Source organism: Octopus sinensis, linkage group LG3, assembly GCF_006345805.1.
Source record: "Octopus sinensis linkage group LG3, ASM634580v1, whole genome shotgun sequence".
Lineage (NCBI taxonomy): Eukaryota > Metazoa > Mollusca > Cephalopoda > Octopoda > Octopodidae > Octopus > Octopus sinensis.
Genome location: NC_042999.1, coordinates 75747568 through 75761044, shown reverse-complemented (window position 1 = coordinate 75761044; position 13477 = coordinate 75747568). Strand labels below are relative to the sequence as shown.

General features: G+C 37.2%; 1 protein-coding gene and 1 long non-coding RNA gene across 2 annotated transcripts in view; one reads left to right on the top strand and one right to left on the bottom strand.

Moving 5' to 3' along the window:
- The window catches only part of LOC118762484, an 11109-nt gene extending 1057 nt beyond the window's left edge, over positions 1–10052 (bottom strand). Inside the window, exons 1-2 of the long non-coding RNA XR_004998239.1 lie at positions 10040–10052; positions 5284–5291 (exon numbers count right to left, since the gene is read on the bottom strand). This is a non-coding gene — a long non-coding RNA (uncharacterized LOC118762484). The remainder of the gene's footprint in view (positions 1–5283; positions 5292–10039) is intronic.
- The window catches only part of LOC115209486 (cytochrome P450 2U1-like), an 86263-nt gene that overhangs the window by 45872 nt on the left and 26914 nt on the right, over positions 1–13477 (top strand). The window contains exons 3-4 of the mRNA XM_029777910.2: positions 388–683; positions 8165–8605. Coding sequence (XP_029633770.1) covers positions 388–683; positions 8165–8605 — 737 coding nt within the window. The remainder of the gene's footprint in view (positions 1–387; positions 684–8164; positions 8606–13477) is intronic.

The window sequence follows — 13477 nt, the reverse complement described above, 5'->3', positions numbered from 1 at the left end:
TTTCCAGGATATTTATTATATCCCTTCATCGGAGACGGTATGAGAAAATAGATAAGCATTATATATATACATATATATATATATATATATATGTGTGTGTGTGTGTGTGTGTGTGGTGTGTGTGTGTGTGTGTGTAGTAAAGAGTTAATGCATATATGTTGGTACCTAGATCTCTATTTCTTTCTCTCTTTCTCTTTCACTTAATATTTTGATATGACAGAATGACTAATGGTGGCTTGCTTCAGTTTTCAAAGATATTGGCTATCACAAAAGAGCACAATTTAATCTGCCTTTATAACGTATGCCTCTTATGCTTTCTGTTTTAGCACGTAATAGAGATGAATACCTATGTATATATTTTCGTTTATAATTATATTCATGTAACAGATTCGACTATAACGACCCCGAATTCCGTCAGTACGTGCAAGGAATTGATGAGAACATGCAAGATGTTGGAGTGAGTACAGTTGTTAACTTTTTCCCGATCCTCGAACACCTTCCTGGGGATCCTTTCAAAATCAAAAAAGTTTTCAAGAACATTAAGAAAATGGAAAAATTCATTGAGGGTGTTGTCCAGCGTCATCTAGAGGATTTCGATGAGTCAAATATAAAAGACTTCACAGACGCATACATCAAAGAAATGGGGTTACAAAGCGAAAACAACCCGGACACTTCTTTTACTGGTGAGTTTTATTATTTGTATTTTTTCATCGGTGGATGAATAGGAGATTCTGTAGAGCGCGTGACATAATATATTGTAGTGTATGTGTGTATGTGTATACACAGACACTCACACACACACACACACACTCTCTCTCTCCTCTCTTCTCTGTCTCTCTAACACACACACATGCATATATATATATATATATATATATATATATATATATACAAATACGCACACACTCGCGCCTACAAATACAGTGACAGAGATAGATATAACTGTGAAGGTGCTGCGAATTGAAAGATCCGCATAGCGGATGCCAATAGATTTCAGAGATGGTCAGAAGAGAATGTGTGCCGTGTCTGGTCCTTTTTCCCGATGGATTTATAGCGCATCGGCACTGATTGAGGCACCACCTAATGACTCGATTGACTAGTTTTAATCATCGATAATCGATCTGAAGCGTGTGGTATTTCACTGCACGATGGTATTGGTGAGGTATACATGGAAACACACTGAAGTCATGAGAAGTCTCCATCGTGCTTCTGAGAACTAGACGGAAATTATCAATGGCAGCAAGAAGCGGCAGAAGTTTTATTAGTATTTCTGTTTTATTTTTTATGGTTGGAGAAATAGTAGAACCACTAGAGCAAACGATATAATGTATAGCACTATTTAGTCAAATCCCTTTATTTTGTGGGTTGAAATTTTGCTTACGTAAACTATGTGTTTCATTGTTCAGGAGGGTGGGTGGAAACAATGCCAGAATTATACTGAGACTTGACTGCATCTTTCCTCGAAATGTTTGTCCGTGCGTCAATGTTGGAAGTTATCATTTCAAGGCAGTGGTTTAAGAGAACCGTTAGACTGCTGGTTAAAATGTCTTGCAGTATCTAGTTCCACTTTTTATGTTTTATGTTCTTATCCTGGCAACGTCGACTTTGTCTTTCATCCTCCGATATCGATTAAATAAGTACCAGTCAACTTGGAAGCCTGTGTAATGTAATCAGCTACAGCTCTCCACATGTTTGATCCTGTGCCTGTATAAGAAACGAATTATTTATTGTTATTGGTTTCTTGTGAATAGTTTCAAGGCTCTTACATGGATGAAAGAGAGGTGTAAATGAAAGAATAGAGCGGAGTAAATTGCAGATGTTTATTTTTCTCCAATTTTATTGATGCAAAAAACGACGAAGAGCAAATTCCTGAAATCGGCATCTTAGTTCAGACTGAAGCGGGGACAAGACTAAGCGGTGCATGGACTAAATAATATAAATTAAGTGCTAAACTACATCTATCAGTTCGACGATTAATAACATAAATATGTGTCATAATTATTTTTATTGATAAAACAAGCAAAATAATAATTAAATATGTAAATCATTGTTATTAGGGTTGTCAATTGTCAGAAACAGAAGAGGAGTGAACGAACTAATGATATAATAATAATAATCCTTTCTACTATAGTCACACCACCTGAAATTTTGGTGGGAAGGTGGGCGTTGATTACATAGACCCCAGTGCTCAAGTGGTATCTATTTTGTTAACCCTGAAAGGATGAAAGGTATAACTGGCCTCGGCGGCATTTAAACTCGGAACGTAAAGACGAAAGAAGTTTCGCTAAGCATTTTGTCCAGCACAGTAAACATTCTGCCAGTTCGCTGCCTTCATTAATGATAATAGCGATGAAGATATTAATGATAATAACGATGGAGAGTTAATGTATTCGTTACTGGGGCATTAAATTAGGGGGGCATTACGATGACAATTTTTATGGAAAGGGCAGTTACATAAAAGATGAGAGAAAGAAAGGAAGAGGAGGGGAAATGAGTTAAAAAGTATACATAGTGTAGAAAGTATGTGAATACATGAATGATGCAGTACTTCTGATACAAGAGAACCTCGAGCTAGGGCCCATCAAGGGATCACACAGATCAAGGATTACTCTGACCACTAAGGGCACAAACCTTTACCCAACTTTTGTCCGGCAATCTACAGGCACATACTTTCACCTAACCAATTTTGCCACTTTTGACAACGTAGAATTTCCGCTGAAAGCATTACTTGATTAGTAGAATGTGGTGAGCACCTAACGACATCTCAGGTGCCAGACTCATAATATGTCTTTTCTTGATTCAAGACTGCAGCGCCTCCAAAGAGATGAGCGACGGAAAACTTATCATACAACTGGAAAAATCTACAGGGAAAATCTACGAGTAACGCAGCCTCAGCGTGTCTGTACACTAGCAGCCGCGGCATGCCGAGCCCACCTTCTATATGGTGCTGGCAATAGAGGGACCGCCAGACTAGTGGAACGCATCCCTTCCAAAGGAAGCAGAAAAATACGCTCCATTCTAACCAAGCAGGGATTGGGGTGAGGCACAACGATCAGGTGTTAAGTTATTTCGAAGATATGTAGACATTCACGACTTCTGTTCGATCTGTCAGGGATAACTAGCTACATTTCTCGTTGCTTCGTCCTAGATACTATCCGTCTGGAAGGCTGGACCAAACCAGACCCACCAAAATTTAACTGGTCTCTCTGTCCAGTGTCCTAAGTGTCAAGCGACAAGCCATTAACATGACTCAATTTATCTTTACTCCTACCATCGCCTTGTATTCTTTAGAAAGAAATCAGCTGTTTGCATTTCCGTGGTAACTGACCCCATTACGGCGATGTCATCCACTTATACCGAGATAGCTCTCCCGCATCTCAGCTCGAAAGGGATGTGCCTCCAAAGTTCTAGCTTCTTCAACAATGACTCAAGGGCCAGTATATAGAAGGGATGAGAACGGACACCCATGATGAACTAAACTCATGATATACGAAAGTTCCGAGAGGTAGCCGTTCACTTTGATTACCGACTTGTCCGATGTACTTTTGCTCCTGCTATCGGCTCGTCTTCCTTCGGAATGTTGCTGTGCTGAAAATTTTGCTATCTTCTGTTTACTTATGCATGATATTTATCTACAGATAAATGTCTTCGTCACATTTACAGTCCTACGAGCGGATGGGCATACAAGGTGTCGACCTTTTGGACCAAAAGTCCTAGATTATATTAATTCAGTTAGTCCTTTATGTTGCGTAATGTAGTTAAATAATTTAATGCAGTTCAGCAGAGTAATACCAGACAGTGTGTATATGTAGTATTTAGTAATGTGTCACGTAGTTCCAATAATTTTGCATTGCAAAAGTGGTTTGTTGGCAGAAATAGTAAAACACCTGATAGATCCCGTCCAGTCCTTTCTCAAGTTGTCAGTTCTTTGAAGTTTTTCAGTGCTGCTGCAATGTCGTATCAGTGGTATGCTAGAATCTATTCAATTAATTATGCAGAATCCTTGAAAGAAAAAATGTTTTGTGCTTAGTCAAAAGAATAAAGTCTTCTACTGTGGATGCTGGAACCACTGATGCCACTAGTATATATCATTAGCCAAATAGACGCATAAAAATATGTAACACGAAGATTCCTCGCGTCGAAGTTATATTCAGAATCAATCGATGGAACAATAGATCAATAAACCAATATCTTCTTCAGCATCTATATTTGGAGAGTCAATTATAGTCGTGGACATGTTGGTGTCCACTTTCCACAAAAGACAACCAAATTTATCAATTCTAACTTGTAGAAAAATTTCTGATCATACAAATTAAGTCATGCACGAAAAAAAGAAATAAAGAAAAATATAAAGATATAGAAAGAAAGATATATATAGATATAAAGAAAGAACTGAAAAAGAAGGATATAAACATGATGTAAGGAAAAGTAAGCACGATGCTACGTAACCTAAATATTATTTTATCATCGATTATAGATGGCGCTAAACAAGGCGATAACGAGATTGTTTGACTGAAAATTTATTCATCGCACTAAACGTGATTGGAATAATATGTTGAGTCGTGTAAATAATATTATCACGAGATTCTCGTTTTGAATTTGAATGGATGCTTTTCACTAATATTCTTTCACAGCTGCAGAGCTGTACTGTCTCAGGCTATCAGAACTGTCAGATTTTTTGTATTTATAAATACGTCTTTATAATGCCTCAAGTTTATATAAGGCGGTTTTCGTTTGCTTTGATGGTTTGGCTTGTATGATGTTTAGTATTATAGTTTAACATCATAGTTTTCCGTAGTCTTAAAAAGAATCGAAAAAAGAGGTTGCTTCTGTTTATTTACTCATGGCTTGAATATCAGCTGAGATAATAAGGATGAGAGGAGGCAGTGAATCGCCTATAGTGTTTAACGAACGGTCATTCCTAAGATTCTGAGTTCAAATCTGTTTTTCACTTTGCATGTAATCAACTTACAGTCGATAAAATAAGCACAGATGATATGTTTTAATCCGTGGGTATGATCATGGACGATTAATTGCACCTTTCTAAAGATTGGTCTTAACCTAGCTGAGCACCCACAATATAGTTTCTATTCTACCCTAAGCTACAAACGTCGAGCATTGAGAAGCTCCCATCGAATAGAATTTCAGTAGTAGTCATTTCATTTACAAACTTAAAATTTGTTAGGGAAAAGAGTGAACATCGCAACCAACTCATATTTCTGTCTAGCTAAATTTCGTCCGTCTTTACGTTCTGGTTTTAAATTCCGCCGAGGCCGAGTTTACCTTTCATCCTTTCGGGGTCGATAAAATAAGTACCAGTTAAGTACTGGTATTTAAGTTGTGCTCCCCCTAAATTGCTGGCCTTGTGCCGAAATGTGAATCTATTATTATAGTCTAATGAAAGATAATGCTTTTGTGTCAAAATGTGAAATGATTACGTAAAAGAATTACAAGGTTGAGTTAGGTCCCTTTACATTCTGTAATCAAATGTAAATTTTATTGCATTTTATTAGTTATTTCTCCAGTGTTCAGTTAATTAGTCCTTTCTGTTCTAGGCATAGAACCTGAGAATTTAGGGGAAAGGGCTAGTCGATTGCGTCTAGTACTCAATGGTACTTCTTTCATCTCAACTACTCAACTGGTACTTATTTCAACAAACCCGAAAGGTTGAAAGACAAAGTCAACCTCAGCAGACTTGGAAGTAAACAGCTCATTTTGTCCTGCATGCTAACTAGCTTGCCAGGTCACCGCCCTTAGTGTTATGTTAATTATGTAACGTTATGTAATGTACATATAGTGATACATTCATTTGCATGCTTTCTGCTATACATTTGTGACCTTCTACCAAACTTGTTAATTTTAATAAGCATATGAGAAAGAGACCAGGTCCGCCGATGTATTTGATGTTTGCATTTAGCTTTAACTAATGGTATATATATATATATATAGCGCTAATCTCTCCCCTCCCCCGAAAAAAAAACGAAGAAAAAACACAAGAAAAAAACAACGCAAGTACGTGGTACATGTAAAGTATTAACAGACGCTCAGGGAAGGAAAGGAAGGTAGTTTTATTTTTCGAGCAAAACTCTTCTTCAGAAACAGGTGACAGAGGAAAGTTCAAGAGGAAAGGAACACGGAGGTAAAAAAAAATCGCCAATGATCTCCATGTTGTTACATTTTGAAATGACCGAAAGTGAATGGGTGAAGAAAAAGTTCTTCCTAAGACAGGAAAGTGTAAGAGAAGGAGGTATCTGTGTGTATGTGTGGGTGTGTGCGTGCGCGCAAGTGTGTGGGTATCTGCTAATGCTGTAGGAAGAATTCAGTGGTGGTCTTTTGTGTAGTTCTGTTTCTTTACATGTGCGTAGAGGAATGGTCAGCAGAAAGGTGTTTGACTAGCAGTTTGAAGTATGTGTATGCGTGTGTGCATGTATGTGTGTGCGTATATGTGTACTTTGAGTGTGTTTTGTGTGTGGTGTGTGTGGGTGGTATATGTGAGGTGTATGTGCGTTCATGCATGTGCGCGACTCGATATGTGCGTGTGTGTATATGTATGCGTGTGTGTGTATGTGAGTGTGTGCGTGGGGTTGTGCGTGTGGAGATATATGTGCGTGCGTCCATGCACATACTCTTTTACTCTTTTACTTGTTTCAGTCATTTTGACTGCGGCCATGCTGGAGCACCGCCTTTAGTCGAGCAAATCGACCCCGGGACTTATTCTTTGTAAGCCTAGTACTTATTCTATCGGTCTCTTTTGCCGAACCGCTAAGTGACGGGGAAGTAAACACACCAGCATCGGTTGTCAAGCAATGCTAGAGGGACACAGACAAACATATACGCACACATACATATATATATACATATATACGACAGGCTTCTTTCAGTTTCCGTCTACCAAATCCACTCACAAGGCTTTGGTCGGCCCGAGGCTATAGCAGAAGACACTTGCCCAAGATGCCACGCAGTGGGACTGAACCCAGAACCATGTGGTTGGTTAGCAAGCTACTTACCACACAGCCACTCCTGCGCCTATGTATAAATATATATATGTATATATATATATATGTATATATATATATATATATATATATATATATATATATATATATATATATATATATATATATATATATAGAGAGAGAGAGAGAGAGAGAGAGAAGAGAGAGAGAGAGAGAGTGAGTTTGAAGTGATGTACAGATGTATATTTAGAATAATAAGATAGTCAGCATGTTGGATGAATATATATATATTTTTGGTTTATTTACATCTTATTTACCTTTTAGCGCTTTCTTCCGTTATCGGATTTGACTTTCTTCAGTCAAAAACATCTGGTTTTTCAATTTAAACCTTCACCAGTTCAAATGCAAAAATTCTTTTTCCTTTCTCTTTCCTACCCCACCTTAAAAGGCCACTAATTACTAAACAGACAAGTCTGACCATACAAAAGCCACGCCAGTTTACCTCCCCCTCCTTCTAAAAACAATATTTTTCTTCTTTCTTCTCCCTTGCTTGGCAAACCCCCAGAAAATTCTTTACAAAAAGGCCAAGAAAACTAAACTTGAACCATTTTATGATAAATCCGATAACGGAAGAAAGCGTTAAAAATGTAAAGAAGATGTAAATAAATAAAAAAAAAGCATATAATCACCCAACATTCTGACTACCCTATTATTCTAAATACACACACACACACACACACACACTCACACACACACACACACACACACACACACACACACACACACACACACACACACACACACACACACACACACACACACACACACACACACACACACATATATATATATATATATAATATATATATATATATACATATATATATTCGTTTCGCAAGATTCCTGATGTGAAATCGAGTGTTGAAACAGATATTGTTGTACTTCGGGATGGTCATTTCAATTATTATAATTATTTTTCTTTTTTTACCAAATAAAGACCCGCTCTCTCTCTATATTTTTCTTCATTCGTTTATTACTATTATTGTATTATTTTAATGCCTGCCTATTGTCCCGAAAATTTTCGTCACACGTCTGTGACCTCATTAGTTGATACGAGAATAGATGAAATTTGTATGTTGGTACATTCGCTATTCATTTGTTTATCTAAATATTCATTTATTATTTATGTATTTGTTTATATCCTTCAGTGGAACAGTTGCGTACCGTCATCGGTGACATGCTTGTAGCTGGGATGGAAACAACAACCAGCTCTTTATTATGGTGCTTAGTCTACCTGCTGAACTATCCTCATTTCCAAGACACCATACAGAAAGAAATTGACTTACACATCGGCCAGAATCGATTGCCATCATTAGACGACCGTCCACACTTACCATTTCTTGAAGCGTGTATCATGGAAGTGCAACGCCACGCCAACGTCGTTCAGTTATTGCTCGGCCGAAAGCCAGAACACCCTATTACGTTTCGCGGTTATAATATACCCGAAGACTGTATCATAATACCGAATCTCGGTTCCATCATGAACGATGTAGCTTTCTGGGGCGACCCTAACAATTTTAGACCCACCAGATTTCTGGAGAACAGTAACAAAGTTATAAAACCAGAAGGCTTCATTCCATTTTTTATTGGTGAGTAATAACAAATCTTTAATTTTATATTGGCGAAATAACTTTTGATGTTATAATTTTATTTCGGAAACAATGGTTTCAAATATTGACAAAAGGCCAGCAATTTTAAGATAGGAGATTACATCGACCATGTTTAACTGGTAATTATTTTATCAACACTGAAAGGGTCAAAGGCAAAGTCAATATCAATGGTTGGACTCAAAAGCAAAAGAAATGGAAAAAATGCCGCTAAGTATTTTGTCCGACTCGTCAACCATTCTACGAGCACGTTGCCTTCATTTCAGGATAATAACTCTTGATATGATACTCTGATATTCCTGCGGGTAATTGAAAGCTTTTAAGTGTGTTAACCAATTATAGTTTATTAAGTTTCCGCATTCAAGGAATTCTATAATTGGTCGATTTATTTAACATACACATAACGCGTGTGTTTTTATGTGTGTGCATGTGTGTGCTTGTGTGTGCGTGCTCACATGTGCGTGTGTATGCACGTGCACATGTATGTTTGTGCAAGTGTGTAAGATAATTAGTTGAATTACACCAATAAATTACAAAGGGGCTTCTAACAAAGAAACACTGTCCCTGGTATTTAGGTAACAACAAAGCTACACGTTGAAAATTAGAAGTCTTGCAGCTATTTGATGTTCCGCTTACAGATTGTATTTGCAAGACATACTAACTGGTACCTCTCTCTTATTGAAAATCTCAGCTTAGTTTTTGTGATTACAACCTAAACCTAACCAAGTATAGCTAATAATTGTAAATATAAATATAAATTTATATTCTGGGTAATGAAACTGTAGGTTTGAAAGCAGTTTTCAATAAATATTCTATTTCTGAATGCTTTTGAAATAAATGCTTACATCTTCAGTACAGTTGAGCTCTGTAACTAGACATAATTTTTTTCTGTAAGAAACAGCTATATGAAATCTACTATGCTTGCATTTATCAGAGCTTTACTTGGAATACTCTATCAATATTCCTTGTGTTGATACGTATACATGAACTAAACAACAAAGGTATTCTATACTTATCCCAGAGCAGTGTACATTCTTTTGAGAATAACATATATATACGTAATGCGATCAATCGCCATAAATGATCGCAAGTGTGCCTTCAGATTGCGCTCTGTGTTTTACTATGTTGTATTCTTTCAATAATGTAAGTCATATATTTAAGGCGGCAAGTAGACAGAATCGTTTGCATGCCAGGTAAAACGTTTAGCGGTATTTCACCTGCCTTTATATTCTGAGTTCAAATTACGCCGAGGCCGACTTTGCCTTTCGCCCTTCTGAGATCGATAAAATAAATACCACTTAAACACTTAGGTCGATGTAATCGACTTAGCCCTACCCCCGATCTTCCTGGCCTTGTACCAAAACAAAATTTGAAATCAACAACGTAATGTATACACACACACACACACACACACACATATATATATATATATATGCCTTCGAAACGCGGAGATGAAACAGGGACAACTGAAGAAGAGGAATATTTGTTATGTTACATGTCTCGTTCGTCTGTTTTTCTTTTTCGTTAATACCCAAAAAAGTTAATTTCTATATTTTTGTTTTTATGTTTTCGTTCCTCATTGTGTTCAACGTTTTTTTATGTCCTGTACCCATATATGCATGTATATATAAATATATATGTAGGTATGTACATATATGTATGTATGTATATATTTATATATTATTTATATTATATTATATATATATACAGGGGCTGGACAAAATAATAGAGTCACTTAAAATTTCAAGCAAATTTATTTTAATATGGGGTAGGATCGTCTTTGGCATTAATTACATCTTGAATTCTACGGGGTATGGACTCGTACAAAGTTTGAATTGTTTTCAAAGAAATGTTTGTCCATTCTTCAGCTAAAACAGTCTCCAGTTCTTGTAGTGATGATGGTGGAGGATATCGACTTCTGACTTGTTTTTCTAAAATGCAATATAAATCTTCAATAATATTGAAATCTGGGGACTCTGGTGGCTCGATAAGATGTTCAACTTCACTAGAATGTTCCTTGTGCCATTCAGTAACAACTTTAGTTGTGTGAATTGGTGCATTATCAACCTGAAAGATTGCGTTTCCCTCCGGAAACAGTTCCGCAACCATAGAATGAATTTGATCAGATAAAATGCTTAAATAGTCTTGACTATTAATTCTGCCATGAAGGGAAACCATTGGGCTGGTGGATTTCCAAGATATAGCCTCCAGATCGTCACAGATCCTCCTTGATGTTTAACAGTTGGAAAAAGGCAATCTGGGTGAAATGCTTGTTTTGGCTGTCTCCACACGTCTACTCGGCCGGTGACTGGAAATAAGGTAAAGGATGACTCGTCCGAGAAAATAACATTCTTCCACTGCTTTAGTGACCAATCCTGTAGGTTTTTACTCCACTCTAAACGCTTTGCAACGTTTGTTTTTGAAAGACTTTGACTGGGCTTGATCTTTTTCTCCTTCGACTACATTTGGGTTCTGATTGTCAGGAAACACTCGATCCATTGTAGTATCTTTCCTGAGACACAAGTGTTGGATAATTTTATCAAGAGAATCTTATGATCAAACCTGTCAAAGGCCTTACTGAAATCAGTGTAGAAGACATCAGTAGTCGAGCCCTTCCCAACGTTCTGAAAATGTCATCATGGTGATGTAGGAGATGCGTTAGGCAGTTCCTTCCATTGCGGCACCCGTGTTGATTGCGGTTCAGCAGTCTGTTGCTTTCAAGAAAGTGGGTTATCCGTGATCTCACCACCCTCTCAAATACCTTGATGATATGAGAGACGAGTGAGAACGACAGACAGTTCACTGCAAGGGACTTGTTTCCCTTTTTGAAAACTGGGACAACAGGCTAATACAGAAGATTTTCAGGAAAATAACCAGCATTCAGTGAGTTTCTCCACAGATAAGCAAGAGGAGATGCAAGTTGATGTCGACATAACTTCAGGACACAAGCAGGGAACCTATCAAGGCCTACCGCTGAATTGTGTTTGATTTCGTTTATTGTCGCTAAGACATCAGGGGCGCGAAACCTTATATCCGATATAGCATGTTGAGGATTAACATCACTGATACAGTCCAGATCGGCTATATCAGGATTGCTAAAATCAGAGCAGTACTTTTTCTGCAGTGTCGCACTCATGGTTTTGGCATTATCTTGGAGATTGCCATTTTCATCAATTAAGGGCAAACAGTGGAGACAGTGACCGTGTGTTTTTTCGCAAAAGAGAAGAACACTTTGGGGTTGAGTTTGATTTTCTCAACGGCCCATTTCTCCTCAGCTGTTCTTTGGTTATTGATGGTGATCTTCATGCATTGTTGGAGTTTACATTTTTCTTTTCTTCGAGCAGATTGATAACCGTCGAATTTATGTGTGGCTATTGGCAGTATTCTAGTTAGTTAATTTTTTTGCTTGTTCTCTTTATTTTTCTCAACAATATGTCTATCCTTCTGGCTGCTTTTTGATAGTTATAAAACAAGACCTCCGTAAGGTAAAGGCAGTTAGTGAGAGCGACCATCAGCGAATGTGAACGTTATTGCACTTTCTTCATTTCATTCTTAAACATTAGACACTTCATTCATATTTTTATAAAACCTCTCTCACCAACCTCCGACAATCTTTGTTGCCAACCTCCGAAAACCTCTCTCGCCAACCTCCAACAATCTCTCCCTCCTCCAGCTGACAGTTTTTTGTACTTTTTCGTGACGAAAAATACACCTTTTGTGGCAGTTATAACGAAATTGATTTCTTATATCAGAGTAGTAAGGCATTTCAATAGAACATTTTCCCCCCCGGGTACACCAGCTAGTATTTGCATATATATATATATATATATATATATATATATATATGCATGTATGTATGTACGTACGTATGCACACATGCATGTATGTATGTATGTATGTATGTATGTATGTATGTATGTATGTATGTATGTATGTATGTATGCATGTATGTAAGTATGTATGTATTGTTACCTGCAGTGAATGTGCTTGTAGTATGTGTATGAGTGTATGTGTATGCAGGTATGTATGTGCCTGCACTACAATAAAATTATGTAATGGCTTCTATTAAGTTTTTAAACGTTTCGCTAGCACAGCATTCAGTTCACAAAAGTGGGCGGGTGAATAAGTTGCATTATTGAGTGGTTTTATTTAATAGAAGAGAGATTGTGGATAATAACAGCAACAACTAATAATAATAATAATAATAATAATAATAATAATAATAATAATGAAGATTATTATTATTATTATTATTATTATTATTATTATTATTATTATAAATTTTTCTTTCTTTATTGGCCACAAAAAAAAATTTGCAAAATATGACAGAGTGATCTACAGAAACATTGTAAGCAATAAAAAAATAACCAAAGAGTTATAATTTTATAGCAACATTTACTTACCTTTTTAAAATTTTATTAGGTGGCGGAGAGCAGCTCCTCCCTCTCCAGCCTAACCTTTCTTTACAAATGGATATTGAAGAGTCGATGCAGGCTTGGCTGAAAATGAAAGAGTCTGTCTTCAGTGCTTTCAGTCCTTTTCAGTCCTTTGACTTACGTCCCCCAAATAACCTCTTTCACCATAGCCATCAAACAAAAGAAAACTGTTTTCCTCTACCTGACAGAAATAATGCGGCGGGGCGCCCTACGAAACGGAGTTGGTCCAAAGGTAGATCCGTTCTACACGTGATAGCGGCTGTTCGACATAATTCTAGCAATTCTCTAGCACTGTGCGATCACGTGTGGAATGGTTTCATCGTTCTACATATCTCGGGCTAGTGCGGTCGACGGCACAACCATGCCTGTTGAGTTTATCCCAAACCGCAATACCTCTCGGTAGCCCTGCCAGACCAGT